Here is a 21,469-nt window from a genome sequence, read left to right on the forward strand (position 1 = left end):
ACATGACCAAGCTTTCACTTCCATCAATGTGATTTTATCATTGCAAACAACAAAACAATGTTAATGTATACAATAATAATGTAAAATAGTTTACACTTACATTTGTAGATGACCTCCTTGCTTCATTTAGAAAACCATATGACCAGCTATTCCATTGATGTGAAGCTTGTTATAACATGATACAATAGTGTATTCAATTAGCAAACTATGATTTAGTTCCTCTTTCCCAAAATTCCAGGAGAGAGAGTTTCCACAAAGTATATTTCCCTTTGTGTGAAGAAGTGAATAACAAGAGTGACATTATAATATTCCAGTGAGTCAAATTTCCTCACAAAAGAATAAAAAACATTTACAAACAATGGGCTTGCGATATATGGTATGATAATAAATTCCTAAACTATATAATTCCTCAATGAGTTTATTCCTTCCCTCATTACTTCCACCCATAGTTGACATTGACAAAAAAATTGAGCCTTCTCAAGAGACTTCCTCCAAACTATAGAATGAGTTTTCCCCCAAAACACATAACAATTATCCATTGATGACATTCCAAGTTAATTCCTCCCACTTATTCTAAGCATGTCGGTGTTGGGAGTGTCACTTGTAGTTTCCTTGGGGTCAAGATTATATTCCAGTATGATTTTATCAATTCCACTTGATCATAAAAATAATTGTGTTCCTCCTTTCCACCATTTTCCTTTCCCAGATAAAAAGAAAACACCCTTTCATCCACTAGAATAACCATGAAAAATTCCGGGTGTGTGCTTTGTAGTAATTAGGAATTCTCTGCCAAGTGAGTCTGCGATATTGACAACCAACAGTATATATGCGAAGCTTCTTCCAAAAAAACAAATGGTTGTAAAAGTATTCAATTCCTCCATTTAATTGCAGAGTGTGCGGTCTATTACAATGGTGAATAGTTCCATGCTCTTTTCATGTTCAATTGGCATATTCCTGAAGTGTCCTATCCCCCACCAATCAGTTGTTAAAAATTTTATATCTTTTAATCAACTGATTTTCCACTTCAGTACGTAATGTGACAATCACAATAAAGCATTCCGACTTGTATTTCAATTAGTATAAACATAACCATATCAAGTGCAATTATCAATGAATGTGAAAAAAATAAGTAATCTAGCCTCTAGTGGGAGTGGGAAAGGAATACCACAACTGTATTAAAAACTGATGTGAAGTTTCCTTTTGTAATCTCCTTCCACCTTAATAAAAGGTGTGCCAGTAAAAATGTCCAGTATATATGCTTCACGAAATACCAAAGTCCTCCCACTAAAGTTTAGAATTCCAGAATCAATAAGCTAATTCATCTAGTTCCAAGATATGTGACCAAGTCGTTGATGACGTAGATAGTAAAATTCCAAGCATGTGTTCCCATTGTCAGTATTCCTCTATATAGAGTTATCTTTTCCAAATAAACAATTTTTTTTGCCAACTTCCAATGGACATCAAGAAAGATAGACCATTGTGTGAAAATTCATAATGCACTAATTTAACCATTGAGCAATATTTCCGCTCTTCCTTTTCCTAATAGTATGTCATAATCAATAGATTCCAAGACAAAAGAAAACCAAATCCCTTCTTACGGAAGTTGCACAGAGTGTTGTATAACAGTAATAGTTTTCCTTCGCAAGGAAGTTTCATGGCAAAATTTCCAATTCCAAAGTGTATATGATTTGTCAGCAATGACAAAGCACAATTGTCACGCCCAAGATGCGACCCTATCCTCAATTTGGCACGAAGGCCTCGTCAGGGATAGAAGCGCATCTCGTCGTGTCGCAAGAATGGATATCGTTACAAGTACATATACTGAAAAGAAGAGATACATATATAGAATTGGCTTACACTCGCCACAAGCTACATCAGAGTCACATCCGTACATTACATAATCATCAAGACTAAGAGCAGGGTCCGACTATGGATGAAAACAAACGAGAAAACAAGAACGACGTCCATCCTTTCTATCCCATGCTGCCGGCCTGGAACCCATCCTAGATCGATGCAGAAGAAGAAGAAGAAGAAGAAGCAACTCCAAATGAACAATCAACGCGCTCGCATCAAGTAACCTTTACATGTACCTGCAACTAGTGTTGTAGTAATCTGTGAGCCACACGGGACTCAGCAATCTCATTTCCAAAGGTATCAAGACTAGCAAAGCTTAATGGGTGAGGCATGGATAAGTGGTGAGGTTGCAGCAGCAGCTAAGCATATACTTGGTGGCTAAACTTACGAGTACAAGAAATAAGAGGGGGAGATCTACGCATAACGGACGTGAACTACTGATAATCAAATGAATGATCCTAAACACCTACCTACGTCAGACATAACCCCACCGTGTCCTCGATCGGAGAAGGAACTCACGAAAGAAACAGTCACGGTTACGCACACAGTTGGCATATTTTAATTAAGTTAACTTCAAGTTATCTAGAACCAGTGTTAAACAAAGTTTCCACGTTGCCACATAACCGCAGGCACAGCTTTCCGAAAGATTTAACCCTGCAGGGGTGCTCCAACTAGTCCATCACAAATTACCACAAGCCGCATAGAAATCCTCAATCACGAAGCTCGCGATCTCGTCGGATTCCCTAGTGGAAAACCTCAACTCTGAGATTACCCAAAGCATCACCAGAATCCCGATGCACAAGATATCTCGTCAAAGGTAAAACTAATCCAGCAAGGCGGCCCGACGTGTCGACGATCCCGATAGGAGCGCGTATCTTGTTCTCAGGACACGACGGATGAGCTAGACGTCGGGATCGCTAAACCTCCGGGTGACCAGAGGGGCGCCGGACATCGCTCAGGTGGGACCAACACTCATGAGGAGCACTGGCCCGAGGGTTGATTAAATTATCCTCGGGGTCCGAAAAGGCCCTATGCAATTTTATTAGGTGTTTAGGAAAATGTAGTACTAAAGTTGGGCCTTGCCAGACCAGCTTTAATCTAAAACAAATTATCAAGGGGGTCCCCATAACAACCCCGATCGTGTTAGGAGCGCTCGTTTATGGAACATAGCACCGGTAGCCGAAACTAAGGGGGCAAAGGTGGAACAAAACACCAGGCTAGAAAGGCCGAGCCTTCCACCTTTTACCAAGTATATAGGTGCATTAAATTAAATAGCATTTAAATATGGTGATATAACAAGGAACCCATGTTATCGCATGGAAGCAACTGCACCTGCAACTAGCAACGCTACAGGGTTAAGCAAGCGGTAACATAGCGAATCAGTGGTTTGCTAGGTTGAACAGGTTGAAGGTTTCATGGCGATGTTGAGAGGTTGATATTTAACATGTGGTAGGCAACGAGACATAAACGGCAGCAACGGTAAAATTAGCATGGCAATGATAGTAATGGTATCTGGGGAAATGGTCATCTTGCCTAAGATCCCGCTTGGAAGAAGAATGACTCCGTGAAGCAGACGAACCGATGTAGTGGAACGGGTCCTCACATCCAACACGCTTGCGGAATTCTATCGAGGCGGGGAAAACCGGAACAAGCATCAACACACGATATTCACCACATGATGCACAACACATATGATGCATGGACAGGCTGAATGCAAACAAGTCACGGCAACACAATTCACACAATCAAACACTACACATTAAGTAAAGTTCAATATGCAACGAGTTGCATATTGACGAAACTCCTCGTTTATTTATTTATTTTTATCCCGATTAGATACACGGCAATATTAAATGTGGTTAAACATGGCAAGAGGTGAAGCACAATTAATCTACCTATCTAGGCATTTTAAATGAGGTCGAAATGACATAGAGCATCTCCGTAACGACCTCACAAGTTAATTTACAATTCTGTCCAGATCTGAACTAACACATTTAATTAGTTGTTAACACCAAAACAAATAGGTTCACGTGATTCTATGCGTCGTTACAAGCAATTTACACATAGAGAACATCTCCAACGGAACTACGGATCAAAAGATACGGACACCGCAAGATATGATGGCATGAATGCAATATGTGTGCAACGACGGTCAGGAGCACTTCAAAACATACAACCAGCAAGAGAAAATGAAACTACACGAGATTCTAAGCTAGTTTCATATAGGACACGATCAAATCGGAGCTACGGTTCAAAAGCTACGAGCAAAACAAGAAATCACTACAATCTGCCAAAATCATCCACATAGCATTTTCTACACCCCACAACCACGAGCTACACAACTCAAATATAATCAACCAAGGCATGTCACGAAAGAGGGCAAGAAGCACTACCACAAACAACTAACAACAACTAGCATGGAAGCATGGATCACTAGGAAAAGAAGTCACAAAAAGGCATCTCACACACAGTTTCAGACTTGGTGAAAATTACACCTCATGAAAGTGCAGTTTTCGATCTGAGGCCATATTGACAGCAGCAAAACCATAAGCTACAGGACTCCAAATGGCATGAAAATTCACAGCATGCTATAGAAACACTACAACTAAACTAACTCCATTGGACCAACATCAAAAGAGGTACAAATCACAAGATAGAAGCAAGACAAGACAGCAACAAAATATAACAGATCTCAGACTTAGAAATATTTCAGCACCTCCAAAATCAGCAATATTTCTAGCAACTTGAGAGCAAGAAAACCACACCTAAACATGCATTTCTATTGCAACCAAAATTACCAGGGCTATACTAAACATCAAAGAACAACTCCCTAGTTGACAACTTAATCAAACGGAGCACAGAACAAACCCTACGAAAAAGACAAGAGGGCAAGATAACAAAATATCGCGCGAACTAACTTGCTCTAAAGCTAAAACTAATTGCACACAAAAATCCCATAGATTTTTCTACCCCGAAAACATACAAAACATGTGGGGTTGCGCAACAAAAATATTGCCACACGTAAATGCGAGAAAATAACCTATACACGGGAAAATAAACTAGCGGCAAACCCTACACGCAAAAATACAAATGACCGCTCTAAAATACATGGAAAAATGGTTCCTAAAACATGGGCACTTAACCTACGGGGTTCGAACAATCCGGACACGCACGAGAATTAAAACGGGACAAAAACATACTAGGACAGCACGCTAAACTAGGCATTCGGCACGTCAAACTAATTCAAACATGCATGCAAGTTGCACAAACGTAATCTACACGTAAAACTACACGAAAACCATATACTACACGTTCCAATCCGACTTACGGACTAAAAGATACATACGATCAAATATATGTCTATTTTCCTGAATAATAATATAATCTCAGGAAATCCTAAGCTACATGGGCCTAACAGACGCAATCTAACAAAAAAAAGCACAGGTGGGGAGGATCTCACCTCGCTCCTGGGCCGGCCTGGCCGGGAGGGAGCGGGAGGCCTCGGCCTGGCTCGGGGCCAGCTGGGCCAGGCGGCAGCTGGGCCACGGGAGGGAGGCGGCGCGCTGGAGCTGGGCCTCTAGGGCGCTGGGAGGCCCAGGACAGGGCCAACCGGTGGCGATCGGGCGTCACCGCGTCGTTCTCCTCGATCCAGATGATACGGCGATGCTGGAACTGCTGTGGCGGCCGGCGACAGGGCCTACGGCGAGGGGGGAGCCGCCACGGGAGCGCAGAGAGGCGGGGGTGGTCGGAGGGGGCCGGGTCCGGGGGTTGCCGGCCCGGATCTGGCAACGGGAGCTGGCGGCGGCATAGCTCCGGGCTGCGAGCAACCTCCGGCAACGGGGAGGCGGCGCTCAGACTCTCCGGCGAGCTGGGGCACAAGGCGGCGGCGGAGGAGCGTCATGGCGGTGCTGGCGGCGGGGCACGGCAGCTCGAGATTGCTGCCTCGGGCTCGGGTGCCATGGACGGGAGCTCGGGGCAGAACGGGTGGCGGACGGATGGGCTTCGGGCGGGCCGTGCGTGGGCTCGGGCTGGCCCGGCGGCTGGGGGAGGAGATAGGGTGCGGGAGGCTAGGGTTTCGGGGGTTGGTAGCGCGGATCCCGAGGCAGATGAGGGGGCTGTCTAAAAATAAGCACGGGGTCTATTTATAAGCAAAGGGGGGGCTAGGTTAACCGGAATCGCGTTCCGGATCCAAGCGTGCGGTCGGAATCGGATGATTCCGCACGCGGGAACGGGTGAGTGGCTGTGAAGAGTAGTTTATCGAAGACGAGAGGGAAAGCGGGCGGCGCGGCAACGAATTTTAAAACACCGACGGACGACCGACGATAGACCGAATACGGTGCCGCTACGGTCGACAGTTCGGGTACCACACGAACTTCAATCGCGACTAAATTCGAAAGGCGGCCTAGCTATAATTAATTACGATCGCATGCCAAGTTTCACCTCGATTAGAGAAAGTTTTCAACACACTTTTAAAACGGGGTTTTGACGATGCCGCGGGCGCGTGCGTGTGAGGTCGGGCTCAGAACGGACAACGATGGGAACCGGCAACTAACAACGGATGCAAGTTTTGAAAACGGGCGGCAACGGGATGTCGATGCAATGCTGATGATGTGCATGATGCGGTGATGATGCGACAAATAAAGTAAGTCACACGACGAAAATGGAATAAAGGGAGGAATCTTCTGGAACATCGGCATCGGGCTGTCACAACTCTCCTACACTACAAGAGGATCTTGCCCCGAGATCCAAGAATGAAAGGGGGAGAGGAAGAGAAAGAACAAGAGGTAAAATTTAGTCGCTTCTTTGACAAAGAGTGAAACCAACGATCCTTGAAGGTTGCCAAACGATGAGGAATGATATGAGAAACAATCAAGAATTCACGGAAAATTTCGGCAGCACTTCGGTAGGAAAATGGGACAAAAAATTTCGATAAGAAGAAAGAATTAGACAATATTCATAACAAACAAGTAAATAGAACAAGGGAACACCATGATCTTGGTAGAACAACAACATAGACCCAAAAGAGCAACATCACAATGCCTCTGAAACAATAGAATAGGTACTAACTCATACGGAAGAAGAGAATGACAACTACTAACTCCAAATGAACTTGGCAAGCATCCTTGCAAGAAGAATTGGACGGAGTTGTTGGAAAAACAACAATGAAAAGAACAAGATAGTAGTGGGCTTATGGAAACCTTTCAAACTAATCAAGTGACAACCAGCCACTAACAGAAACAAGGGTTGATTGGGAGAAACAAGATATGAACAATTTCTTACACCAAGAGGATACATTGAGAACTTGGATTAATGACAAGCACCATGATAGCAATAATCCATAGGAAAATCTTTAGGTGAACCCAAACCAAGATAGCTCAATGAAGAAATCATGGGTTGAAATATCTCATGACCATAGAATTGGTGGGTTTAATTATCTCATTCCTGAAAGAAAACTCTTCGAGGCTCCTACACTAACAAGAATGCTATAGTACCACCTCAAAGGATAAAGGAAGAACAATTGCGCATATAAATGCAAGAGAAAGGATACTTGAGGTTCTCCAACAAGAATCTTGAAGAACATTTGATAATGGATCGAAACCTTGAAGAACCACCATGAAGGACCTCCATATACAAATGAATGATGCAAAGATATGAAGGTAGAAGGAATAAGATTATGACCTTGCCAAGATTTAGATGAAGCTTCACAAAGGGATACTTAAAAGAACTTGGAACTCTGGAAAAGAAAGATAGGCACTAGAGAAAAGAATTGAAACCATGAGCCCCTCCGGAAGAAGAATTCAGGTTACTATGAACAAGAATAAGAATTATGTTATGCTCATCCTTCGTCAAATTAAATTGATGACAAGCAAAGGATTAAACATACAACTTATTCCTCTAGAAATGAATCTTGGAGAAACAGAGAGAAAAACACCACTTGAAGCAAAATTGAAGGAAGCACCGGTAAGAATTCACAATTGAATGGGAACACCACGAATTAATGGATATACAAGAGAATGAAAAGATCATGAGCCACCTAACAGAAAACTTGAATAAGGCACCGGAATAAATGAGAGACGAACGAAGAGACAACAATGGAGAAGAATTTGAGAATGAAAGTTGCAAGCTGAGAATGAACAAAATCATCTGGATGATGGCCTTCGGAGGATCGAGAATAAAAACAACTCAGAAATGCACCGGATAGCCAGAAATGGATTCTCATGATTGGAACAATTCAAGATGATGGCACAAGCTGAAAAGATAAATCTTCAAGAGAATGAACCAAGATTCGAGAGAAACACTCCTTCGGATAGCAAGCTGAGAATGATGACGAGAAACAACACCAAGAACTACTCAGACACTCCAGAATAATGAAGAATGAAAGGTTGAGCCAATATGAGAAATAAATTCCAATAGATCTTGGAGAAGGGATATGACTGATGAAATTCAAACTTACGTCATAGTTGAAAAGAATTAAAGATCTCCGGATGATTACAAGAGCCACACAAGATCCTAGGAAAACCTGTGGGTTATGGGCCCACTCAAAGAAATCACCGTTGAAACAATTGCTAGAACGAGAGATATTGCACCGGTATAAGAAAACTAGATGAGGTTAGCACCTCGAAGTAACTGAAGGATTGAAAATCAGAACTTCTGAAATATCTTTAACACTCCAGATAGAAAGAGAGAGGAATTAATAAACAAGATTGGCTGAAAGAATTTCCAACATAGGAAAGAATTACAAGGATGAATGGATAAGATGACACAGATAATTAAATTGGATTGGCCGGAAAAGATAACAAGATTGAATAAAGATGAGCACTAAGCTCCTGATAATCTTCACAACGAATCACCGGGTAAGAGAGAAAGGACAGACAACGGAAGCTATAAAGAAATGAAATGCACTTGGATGAAATCCAATCACTGAAGAAAAGGGAGGGAGGGCGGGAAAAAACAAAGACAACTGGGACACATGAGATGAACTCCGGACAAAATGAGAGAATGGTCTTGCAAAAATTGGAGAGAAACACACCAGTTGAATGGAATTGATACGATGACTCCGGTTGAAAGGAATTGATAAGACAATTGATAGCGCAAAAGAATTAATACTCTCATAAAAATATGAGAACACCTCTTAGAAAAGATCTGAAATCACCACTTGACATCGAAGCAACACGAATTTATTGGAAGATCGTCCTATAAGTAACTACTTGAATTCCCACCTATGAATTCCCGAAATATCTGGTCATGCAATCTGGTACACGGATACTGGGAGTAATATTCACACAACTCCTATACTAACCCGTCACCTATATCACATCCGTCAACACACAACCAGAATCTCGGACCTTCATCTACAACAGACCCTCGTGATCACAACGATACAAAGTATGGCAGTACTCCCGAACAATCTGCACCAGTACTGGAGACATCGGGGTTATCTCGCCACTACTAGTATTGAAGCAATTACGAACATCCTTCATTCTGAGATACCAAGAAACCTGAATGATGGCGATGTGCGCAAGAATCCCCTGGAGCACAACTCCCCTGAAACTCAAAGCAGATAGGAGGCACCAAGACAGAACTCCGTCACATCGGCATCATATAGATTCCAAAAATATCCGCGTGATCCTAAAAAAAATTTAGTGAGAAGAGGAGTAGAATTAAATTATTACGTCAAGATTCATTCCCAGAGCATAGAAGAGGAGAAAAAAGAATCCTACTCTCCGATATATAACTAGACTCAAAGTAGTTTTTCACTAGACTCGACTCGGCCAAGTTCGATCAATCAAGGGGGCTCCTAGGTCGGTACTGCTCTGATACCAACTTGTCACGCCCAAGATGCGACCCTATCCTCAATTTGGCACGAAGGCCTCGTCAGGGATAGAAGCGCATCTCATCATGTCGCAAGAATGGATATCGTTACAAGTACATGTACTGAAAAGAAGATATATATATATATAGAATTGGCTTACACTCGCCACAAGCTACATCAGAGTCACATATGTACATTACATAATCATCAAGAGTAAGAGCAGGGTCCGACTACGGATGAAAACAAACGAGAAAAGAAGAACGACGTCCATCCTTGCTATCGCAGGCTGCCGGCCTCGAACCCATCCTAGATCGATGAAGAAGAAGAAGAAGAAGAAGAAGAAGAAGCAACTCCAAATGAACAATCAACGCGCTCGCGTCAAGTAACCTTTACATGTACCTCCAACTGGTGTTGTAGTAATCTGTGAGCCACAGGGGACTCAGAATCTCATTTCCAAAGGTATCAAGACTAGCAAAGCTTAATGGGTGAGGCATGGATAAGTGGTGAGGTTGCAGCAGCGGCTAAGCATATACTTGGTGGCTAAACTTACGAGTACAAGAAATAAGAGGGGGGAGATCTACGCATAACGGACGTGAACTACTGATGATCAAATGAATGATCCTAAACACCTACCTACGTCAGACATAACCCCACCGTGTCCTCGATCGGAGAAGGAACTCACGAAAGAGACAGTCACGGTTACGCACACAGTTGGCATATTTTAATTAAGTTAACTTCAAGTTATCTAGAACCAGTGTTAAACAAAGTTTCCACGTTGCCACATAACCACGGGCACAACTTTCCCAAAGATTTAACCCTGCAGGGGTGCTCCAACTAGTCCATCACAAATTACCAAAAGCCGCATAGAAATCCTCAATCACGAAGCTCGCGATCTCGTCGGATTCCCTAGTGGAAAACCTCAACTCTGAGATTACCCAAAGCATCATCCGAATCCCGATGCACAAGATATCTCGTCAAAGGTAAAACTAATCCAGCAAGGCCGCCCGACGTGTCGACGATCCCGATGGGAGCCGCTTATCTCGTTCTCAGGACACGACGGATGAGCTAGACGTCGGGATCGCTAAACCTCCGGGTGACCAGAGGGGCGCCGGACATCGCTCAGGTGGGACCAACACTCATGAGGAGCACTGGCCCGGGGGTTGATTAAATTATCCTCGGGGTCCGGAAAGTCCCTATGCAATTTTATTAGGTGTTTAGGCAAATGTAGTACCAAAGTTGGGCCTTGCCAGACCAGCTTTAATCTAAAACGAATTATCAAGGGGGTCCCCATAACAACCCCGATCGTGTTAGGAGCGCTCGTTTATGGAACATAACACCGGTAGCCGAAACTAAGGGGGCAAAGGTGGAACAAAACACCAGGCTAGAAAGGCCGAGCCTTCCACCTTTTACCAAGTATATAGGTGCATTAAATTAAATAGCATTTAAATATGGTGATATAACAAGGAACCCATGTTATCGCATGGAAGCAACTGCACCTGCAACTAGCAATGCTACACAGGGTTAAGCAAGCGGTAACGTAGCCAATCAGTGGTTTGCTAGGTTGAACAGGTTGAAGGTTTCATGGCAATGTTGAGAGGCTGATATTTAACATGTGGTAGGCAACGAGACAGAAATGACAGCAACGGTAAAATTAGCATGGCAATGATAGTAATGGTATCTGGGAAATGGTCATCTTGCCTAAGATCCCGCTTGGAAGAAGAATGACTCCGTGAAGCAGACGAACCGATGTAGTCGAACGGGTCCTCACATCCGACACGCTTGCGGAACTCTATCGAGACGGGGAAAACCCGAACAAGCATCAACACACGATATTCACCACAAGATGCACAACACATATGATGCATGGACAGGCTGAATGCAAACAAGTCACGGCAAGACAATTCACACAATCAAACACTACACATTAAGTGAAGTTCAATATGCAACGAGTTGCATTTGATGAAACTCCTCGTTTATTTATTTAGTTCTATCCCGATTAGATACATGGCAATATTACATTTGGTTAAACATGGCAATAGGTGAAGCGCAATTAAGCTACCTATCTAGACATTTTAAATGAGGTCGGAAATGACATATAGCATCTCCGGAACGACCTCACAAGTTAATTTACAATTCTGTCTAGATCTGAACTAACACATTTAATTAGTTGTTAACAGCAAAACAAATAGGTTCACGTGATTCTACGGGTCGTTACAAGCAATTTACACATAGAGAACATCTCCAACGGAACTACGGATCAAAAGATACGGACACCGCAAGATATGATGGCATGAATGCAATATGTGTGCAACGACGGTCACGAGCACTTCAAAACATACAACCAGCAAGAGAAAATGAAACTAAACGAGATTCTAAGCAAGTTTCATATAGGACACGATCAAATCGGAGCTACGGTTCAAAAGCTACGAGCAAAACAAGAAATCACTACAATCTACCAAAATCATCCACATAGCATTCTCTACACCCCACAAGCACGAGCTACACAACTCAAATATAATCAACCAAGGCATGTCACGAAAGAGGGCAAGAAGCACTACCACAAACAACTAACAACAACTAGCATGGAAGCATGGATCACTAGGAAAAGAAGTCACAAAAAGGCATCTCACACACAGTTTCAGACTTAGTGAAAATTACACCTCATGAAAGTGCAGTTTTCGATCTGAAGCCATATTGACAACAGCAAAACCATAAGCTACAGGACTCCAAATATCATGAAAATTCACATCATGCTAGAGAAACACAAGGTTTACAACTAACTCCATTGGACCAACCTCAAAAGAGCTACAGATCACAAGATAGAAGCAAGACAAGACAGCAACAAAATATAACAAATCTCAGACTTAGAAATATTTCAGCACCTCCAAAATCAGCACTATTTCTAGCAACTTGAGAGCAAGCAAACCACACCTAAACATGCATTTCTATTGCAACCAAAATTACCAGGGCTATACTAAACATCAAAGAACAACTCCCTAGTTGACAACTTAATCAAACGGAGCACGGAATAAATCCTACGAAAAAGACAAGAGGGCAACATAACAAAATATCGCGCGAACTAACTTGCTCTAAAGCTAAAACTAATTGCACAGAAACCCTGAAAACATATAAAACATGTGGGGTTGCGCAACAAAAATATTGCCACACGTAAATGGGAGAAAATAATCTATACATGGGAAAATAAACTAGTGGCAAACCCTACACGCAGAAATACAAATGACCGCTCTAAAATACATGGAAAAATGGTTCCTAAAACATGGGCATTTAACCTACGGGGTTTGAACAATCCGGACACGCACGAGAATTAAAACGGGACAAAAACATAATAGGACAGCATGCTAAACTAGGCACTCGGCACGTCAAACTAATTCAAACATGCATGCAAGTTGCACAAACGTAATCTACGCGTAAAACTACACGAAAACCATATACTACACGTTCCAATCTGATTTACGGAATAAAAGAGACGTACGATAGAATATATGTCTATTTTCCTCAATAATAATATAATCTCAGGAAATCCTAAGCTACATGGACCTAACAGACGCAATCTAACAAAAAAAAGCACAGGTGGGGGAGGATCTCACCTCGCTCCTGGGCCGGCCTGGCCGGGAGGGAGCGGGAGGCCTCGGCCTGGCTCGGGGCCAACTGGGCCAGGCGGCAGCTGGGCCGTGGGAGGGAGGCGGCGCGCTGGAGCTGGGCCTCTGGGGCGCTGGGAGGCCCAGGACAGGGCCAACCGCTGGCGATCGGGCGTCACTGTGTCGTTCTCCTCGATCCAGAGGAGACGGCAGCGTTGGACCTGCTGCGGCGGCCGGCAACAGGGCCTCCGGCGAGGGGGAGCCGCCAGGGAGCGCAAAGAAGCGGGCTGGCCGGAGGGGGCCGGATCCGGGGGTTGCCGGCCCGGATCTGGCGACGGGAGGTGGCGGTGGCATAGCTCCGGGCTGCGGGCAACCTCCGGTGACGGGGAGGCGGCGCTCGGACTCTCCGGTGAGCTGGGGCACAAGGCGGCGGCGAAGGAGCATCTTGGCCGCGGCCGGCGGCGCTGGCGGCGGGGCACGGCAGCTCGGGGCTGCTGCCTCGGGCTCGGGTGCCATGGACGGGAGCTCGGGAGCTCGGGGCAGAACGGGTGGCGGTCGGATGGGCTTCGGGTGGGCCGCGCGCGAGCTCGGGCGGGCCCGGCGGCTGGGGGAGGAGAGAGGGTGCGGGAGGCTAGGGTTTCGGGGGTTGGTGGCACGGATCCCGAGGCAGATGAGGGGGTTGTCTAAAAATAAGCACGGGGTCTATTTATAGGCAAAGGGAGGCTAGGTTAACCGGAATCGCGTTCCGGATCCAACCGTGCGGTCGGAATCGAACGATTCCGCACGCGGGAACGGGTGAGTGGCTGTGAAGAGTAGTTTACCGGAGACGAGAGGGAAAACGGGCGGCGCGGCAACGAATTTTAAAACACCGACACACGTCCGACGATAGACCGAATACGGTGCCGCTACGGTCGACTGTTCGGGTACCAGACAAACTCCGATCGCGACGAAATTCGACAGGCGGCCTAGCTATAACTAATTACGATCGCATGCCAAGTTGCACCTCGATCAGAGAAGGTTTTCAACACACTTTTTAAACAGGGTTTTGACGATGCCGCGGGCGCGTGCGTGTGAGGTCGGGCTTAGAACGGACAACGACGGGAACCGACAACTAACAACGGATGCAAGTTTTGAAAACGGACGGCAACGGGATGTCGATGCAATGCTGATGATGTGCATGATGCGGTGATGATGCGACAAATAAAATAAGTCACACGATGAAAACGGAATAAAGGGGGAATCTTCTGGAACGTCGGCATCGGGCTGTCACAACAATATATATATATAATTTCCTTTAAAACTTTTAGCATGCCAAATACAATTGCTATTGTATTCTAGCAATAAGACATAGCCCCAAATAAATAAATATAGTGCACATAAAGTATCGTCAGGCATACCGATAAATGAAGAGCTATTTTCCTTGTCTTCAGAATGACTCTCATCTTCCTCCACAAACAAATGATGCTCAATAATAATGCTTCTTTGAAATCCCTTTCCAGGTTACATGTAATTTTCCGGACAATATTTCCACCGACAATAATTTTCCTTCAATACCAAAACACATCAATTTTCCGGCAAATGAAAACAAATTTCCTTATCCTCGGAGTGACTCTTATATTCCTCCGTACACAAGTGATGCTCAATAATAACAGTTGTCTGAAATCTCTTCTAGATTATGCATAATTTTCTACATAATAATTCAACCATTGGGATTTTCAATATCTAATCATTTACTCTGTACAGCACATCCACACATTTAATCCAGAGTCCTCCTTAACTTCTTCCAAGGAGTAGAAGTATTTTCCTTGTTATGACGTACATGCAGTAGATTAGCAATCAAACAAGTTAGTCCCTTCATCAACAATCTGATAAAATAAATAAGTTCACAGATAATTGGGATTCATAATTAGCATCCCTTCCCTTGTAGCATGCGTGTACAGCTGCATGTTGATCTTCTGGCCGCCCGGTTGGCCGTGCAGTCGGTGTTCTTGATGATGTATGAAGTAGGCAGCAGCGGGAGCAGGCGTGGGCGAGACCTGCAGTTTCCGAGCAGTTGCTCGTTCGACTTGCCAAGTCTACGATAAGAAATTTGGAGCAGCGGCAGCAGACATGGGCCATGACATACAATTTCCGAGCAGCTAGCTCGTTCAGCTTGGCGAGTCGTCGCGTGTGGAGGATTCGTCAACAAGCTTTGTTTGTGGGCTCAATTCCGAAGCAAAGCATCGACAACGATGCTCATAATAGATAGTCTGATTGATTCCTGTATAGCTTGTACATAGCAATGATGCCTCGATTTCCTCCGTGCGAGGTCAAGAGGGCCGACCAACTTGTCCGGCTTAAACGTTGCACTAGTTCTTCTTTGTCTCCCGTGCAAAGAAAAGTAATATGATGATCTTCCGGTGCACTTAGCAGTGGGCAGAGAGAAAACATCTGCACTAGTAGCAGATCCCACGTCAAGCAGTAGTACTCCTACTACTCTTGCATGGACTTCCTCGGTTCACGTATAGTGAAGGATTTCCTCCTTGATCCATACAGGAGCAAAGGCAGTACGTGGACCAAGAATAACAGGAGACACTCGGTGTATTAGGCAATCAGCATCCCGCGTCCTGCAACCACACGAGCAACGCGGCACGGAGCGGAAGCACCTTGGTTGGATAGACTCGGCAGCCCAATCTAGACGACCGGCGACAAAACAATGCGAGCAAACGTGCCACACGGGTTGATACGTGGTGGCGCACATCCATGATTTGAAGCGGAGTCGATCGGTGATAGAGTACGTAGCGGATTAGCGATTGCGTAGGCGACAGCCGGATAACGCAGTTGTCGACCAACGAACCTAGCTCTAGATGCCAATGTTAGAAATTTAGGGTTTGTGGTCTAGCCCCTATTCCTCTGCGCTTATCCGTGGTGCCGCTCACAATCGCATATCTGAGGCTAGGGGGTAGGGACCTTCTTATACTGTCTTTACAAAGAGTCCTCCTCTTATACAGATATAAGATTCCTAGTATTTTCCACTAGTTTCCGGGATAGAGTCGAGATCAAATTACCAACCACAATCATATTTGTCGTTAACGGATTCTACCCGTTATGTCCCTGGAGCACATGCTTGTGAGCAACGCGCCGTAATAGAGTGTAAATTCCTCTAATTACGTAGATCAACATTAGAGCTGTAATCTAACTATACGATCTATCTCCTTCCGATTATCACTGTACCCAGGTAGTCTTTCTAATATAAATAATATATTGTATTCGAGTGATAATCGACCAGCTTCCTTAAGTATATAACTTAAGTATGTTCCAACAAGTAATAATTCCACGATAATCATGTAAAGTAATTCCATGTATAAATACATGTATAATTCCATAATGAGGTATTCTGAATATTAGCAATTTCTATTATTTGAATATAGTTGCACGACACATAATTCCAACACGAGGTGTGCTAGGGATGTTGCTCCGGACACGGGTGTTTGGATCTTCAGACGAAAGTTCTGCTCGACTTCGGTCCGGCTGGTGACGAACAATGCCTCCGGGTGTGGTTTTTCTTGTCGGAGGTGTCATCAAAGAGATCTGACCCCTACCTCGACCTTAAGCTTTCTCCCTGTGAAAACCGTGTGTAATTGTGGCATCTATAATGTCATTACTTTGTTGGAAGCATTTCCTTGAGGTATGTCATGCGATGAGAGCATCAGGTTGGCTGTGATGTGGTTGATCAGGAGAGGGCAGTGATTTGGAGAGCTGGGAGTTGCTTTTGCGGTGCATCCATGTGGGGTTGGTCGCTTGATCAACGTGGTGAGCAGCACGAGCGCCCACACATGCAAGGAGCGCCAGGCAAGCTATGTTAGCCATTCTCGAAGGATCGGAGCGGCATAGGTTCGCTCTATCGGACATATCGTTCCTCTCCCGTGTTGTCGAGAGTTGCTCATATGCTCGTGGTAGTCTGGATAAAACGATGGTTTTCGGTGTGTACTCTGGTAGCGGCGAAAGCGCTGAGTGCCCGGCCGTGTGTGTTGCGGGGTGTTGGCCTTCTCGCGTCTTGTATGCGTTGTGGTGCTTTAGTCCTAGCCTACCTAGGCGTTGCTTTGATTTTTGCCCGGTTTCCCTTGAATAAACCATGTTTTCCTTTATTCTTTTTTGGCACTCGCTCTTTTGCGGTGCATTCCTTCTTGGAGGTGTTCTTGTAATACCTCTTTCTAATCAATAAATTTGGCAGCTCTCACGCCAATATTTGAAAAACCATGATATATAGCTCTCCTATAGAAAAATAGTGTCGTAATAATACGACGTATTGTAGCGCGACAGCGATCAAGTGGGAATACAGTGCGCACGATCCCGCTGCAAGGAAAGGCCATTGAGCGGCGTCATAACTTAGATTAACCCCTTTAATATTCGGGTCATCCTTTATCAAAAAAATAATTCATTTTTGGGTCGAAAGTTGAACGTGTTAGAGCATCTCCAACAACCGCACAACCGTCGCGCGCGCTAAAAGCATTTTACAGCGTCGAAATAGCGGCTTTTAACGCGCTGGAGAGCATTGGCTTCAGCGGCCGCCGCAAAAAATAGCCGCGCTAGCCGCTCCAGCAGGCGCGCTAAATTACAACGTGTGCGACCACCGACGCTTGCAATATATTCATTTTTGACAATATGGTGATATTTCAAACATCAAAACAAGACATAGCATAGTTTAAAATCATCCAACCAAGTTCATCATGACATAAAAGTTCGAAGACATGCCACATCACATCATCATCCTACCAAGTTCAAAATCACCCAACCAAGTTCACGACATAAAAATTCACATAAACAAATGGCACATCAACAATCATGCCGCATCTCCCTCATCTTCGTCCTCCTCTTCCTTCGATTCTTCCTCCTCATCTGAAGACATTTCTTCCTCCTCTTCTTCATCGTTGCGCGCCACATCATCATCGGGAGCTCGGAGGCGCTTCGATCGCCGATACATCCTTTGCACGCCCTGCAAGTCTCTTCTTCGGTCGTCTAGTGGAGCCATCCGCCGCCTTGTTCTTCCTCCCGGACACCTTGCCATTCTTTGCCACCGCCGCATTTGGGAGCTTCAAGAAGGGGGCACGTGGCTTCACGGCGGGTGCCGTCGCGGCGCCACCCACCGCCGAGGTCATTCGTGGCGCCATGCACCGGAGGAGGCGAAGCTAGAGCTCCCCGCGCTAGGGTTTGCGCCAGCGGCAGAGGCGGCGGCCGGGTTGTGGGCATACGGAGGGGTGAGGGGAATGTCGGCGCGACCGTCCATTGGGCGAATCCGTCGGCGGGGGCGCGGGCGGGTCAAAAGCGGCGCGGTCGAAGAGGGTGCGGCGCGGGCGCGCGAGTGTGCACCGCGCGGGAGCGGGCACACGAAATAAGCGATGTGTGATGCCATTTCGTGCCGCGCGCTGAACCACTTATGTCACACGCGTGGATTTTCGTCTCCGCTGAAGCGCGTGAAGCGGTTGCGCGTGTGCAAAAAACACAACTTTTCCGGCGCTGTTAGACATGCTCTAAATTTGGTAAGTGAAAAGTTTGTTTGATTTGGTTGAAAGTCTGTTGGTTTTGGTTGAAAATTCTGATGCATTTTTTGCTTGAAAGTTCATATTCTTGTTGAGCCGAGCGGGTGTCCGTAAATTAGACATTCCCGATTATTAGAATAGAATGAAGTAATGAACCTTGATTGGCCGGTTAAAATAGTAACGGAAGAAGATTGGTGGAGTATACTTGAGAACTTGTGGAACTTTCCACAAGATCCGGCATACCACAGGCTCCCCGTCTCCTGCCGCCGCTCGACTCGATCGCGACATCGACCTTCCAAGTTCAAACCCTCACAACGGTTGTGCCGCCGCCGCGTCCGTGGCTTGGGTAGCTCGTACGGGCCAAACAGGGTAAGCCATCGCCAAATTTAGCCATGGCCGAAACAGAAACCCAACAGCACGATGGTCGATCTATATACATCGCCAGGCTCCCCCGGTTGCAAAAATAGAGCTCCTTCTCTTTCCTTTCCTTTCCCCAGACGCAGCGGAGGGAAGGGGAAGATAAGAAAGGAAGGGGAAGGAACAAGGATTAACTAAAGCTGCGTAGATTGGTGTATAGCTAACACTTTAATCAAAGATCGGGCCGGGAGAGGGCGGCGGCGAGGGACGGTGTGGGTGGTGGTGGTGGCCGGCTGGCCGGCGGGGGAAGCGCAGCACACGCCCCTTCTCCCTCTGCAAGCTGCCTTGATCGATCCATTCGGTACGGCTCTTCTCCTCTGATCGTGGAGGGAAAGAGTATCAATTCCGTACTGCCAATGCCTTCGCCTGCCCCCGCCGTCGCCGCCGTGCCGTCGTCACTGTCGTCCCTTCCCGGCTACGACGGCTGCTACTGACTCGACCTGGATGTAGTTGCTAGCTAGCTCTCGATTGACATGTTGTAACAAGCCAGAAACACAAACCGAGGTACGTCGTTTCTGTCATCGGTCGCCATTGATTTGATTTAATTTACAGTGCGCATGCGCCTTATATGATCTGAGCAAGTTGGTTTCATGCATGGATCGAATCTGTGAGTAGCCGGCCGTTTGCCACGGGCTACTGCCACCACCATCACCTGATGGCGATTGCGGTCGGCCACTGCCACGACCTCAAGCCGCCCACCGTCCGCGGCCGGCACTACCGACCCAACTCCGTCACCCAGCTCGACCGGTCGCTGCTCGAACGCGACAATCAGGAACGGAATGCCCTGTCACCGCAGCGCCGGTGTCTCTCCTCCCCGTGCTTCACCACCGTGGCCGAACCCGCCTCTGACGACGCCCAGACCCAGGACGACAAGAAGATGCCCCGTGTCGAGATCGTCGCGGGTCGCCACGCCCGCGGCGTACACGACCTCATCGCGGAGGCCGCGGGCGCCATCGCGTCAGGGACGCGGCTTGTGCCAGCGCAGAGCGGCCTCGGCGGGGCTTTCATGCTCAAGGACGGCCGGTCCGGCGAGCACGTGGCGGTGATCAAGCCGCTCGACGACGCCACTTCATCTCCATCGACCAACGGCGGAGGCGGCTACGAGAGCAAGGCCGTGCTGCGGGAGGTGGCCGCATACCTCCTCGACCACGACGGGTTCGCCAGCGTCGCGCCGACGGCACTGATCAAGATATCCCGCCCCGAGATGGAGACAACCGTGGCGTCCATCCAGCGCTTCGTGGCGCACCACTACGACGCCGGCGAGCTCGGCCCGTCTAGGTTCTCCGTGACCTCCGTGCACCGCGTCGGAATCCTCGACGTGCGCCTCCTCAATATCGACCGCCACGCCGGCAACATCCTCGTCAAGAATCCGCCCACCAGCGGCTGCGCCGCGGACGGAAGCACGTCGGCTGCGCCGCTGGAGCTCGTGCCCATCGACCACGGCCTCTGCCTCCCGGAGGAACTCGACGACCCGTACTTCGAGTGGCTGCACTGGCCGCAGTCGTCGCGACCATTCTCCGGCGCCGAGCTCGACTACATCGCATCGCTGGACCCTTTCAAGGATGCCGAGATGCTCCGGGAAGAGCTGCCGTCCCTGACGGAGCCGGCCATCCGAATCCTCACCATGTGCACTGTCTTCCTCCAGCGCGCGGCCGCGGCGGGGCTCTGCTTGGCTGACATCGGCGACATGATGACCCGCGAGTTCTCGTCGGCGGAGGAGGGGCTGAGCGCGCTCGAGGCCCTTTGCAAGAAGGCCGTGGACTCCATCGAGACCCAGTCGCCGAAGCGCGTGTCATTCGGGGAGCTGGGTGGCGAGGAGTGGGCGGCGTTCATGGAGAAGTTCGAGCAGCTGCTGCCGCCCGCGTTCGAGGACAAAAAGCACGGGGCTAGCGTCACGCTGAACTAACTCCGACAACCGTGCATGTGATGAAACATACATACCATCTGCACGCTGGGTGTCCATGTATGCATCGTGTTTAGTGGTGATTTAACCAAGAGAGGAGCCTTGAGAGTTACTTCGTATATGTCTGTGTGCGTACATTGGCGAGGCCGTACCGCCCGTACGTATACGTGAGCTTGTGCCGTGACATGCTATGGGGAGCATGCAGCTCTGGAACCATCTTCCGAAGAAGCTGCAATCTGAGACCAAACGTTGTACCGATGCCAACGCAATGCATTGGACAACAAAACGTTACTCATTGAACTAGCTGGGTGACTTTTGTTTTCTTTAAACAAAAATGGTTGCTTATTTAAGACAGTTATAACTG

At 46.8% G+C, this 21,469-nt stretch overlaps 1 protein-coding gene across 1 annotated transcript; it reads left to right on the forward strand.

Moving 5' to 3' along the window:
- The first annotated feature begins 19,155 nt into the window (after positions 1-19,155).
- On the forward strand, positions 19,156-21,224 carry LOC123443497 (phosphatidylinositol 4-kinase gamma 1-like). Its single transcript, XM_045119882.1, has 2 exons — positions 19,156-19,706; positions 19,818-21,224. Exon 2 carries the CDS (start codon positions 19,858-19,860, stop codon positions 21,106-21,108), a length of 1,251 nt encoding a protein of 416 aa, XP_044975817.1. The 5' UTR covers positions 19,156-19,706; positions 19,818-19,857; the 3' UTR covers positions 21,109-21,224.
- The last annotated feature ends 245 nt before the right edge of the window (positions 21,225-21,469 follow it).

Source organism: Hordeum vulgare, chromosome 3H (genome assembly GCF_904849725.1).
Source record: "Hordeum vulgare subsp. vulgare chromosome 3H, MorexV3_pseudomolecules_assembly, whole genome shotgun sequence".
NCBI lineage: Eukaryota > Viridiplantae > Streptophyta > Magnoliopsida > Poales > Poaceae > Hordeum > Hordeum vulgare.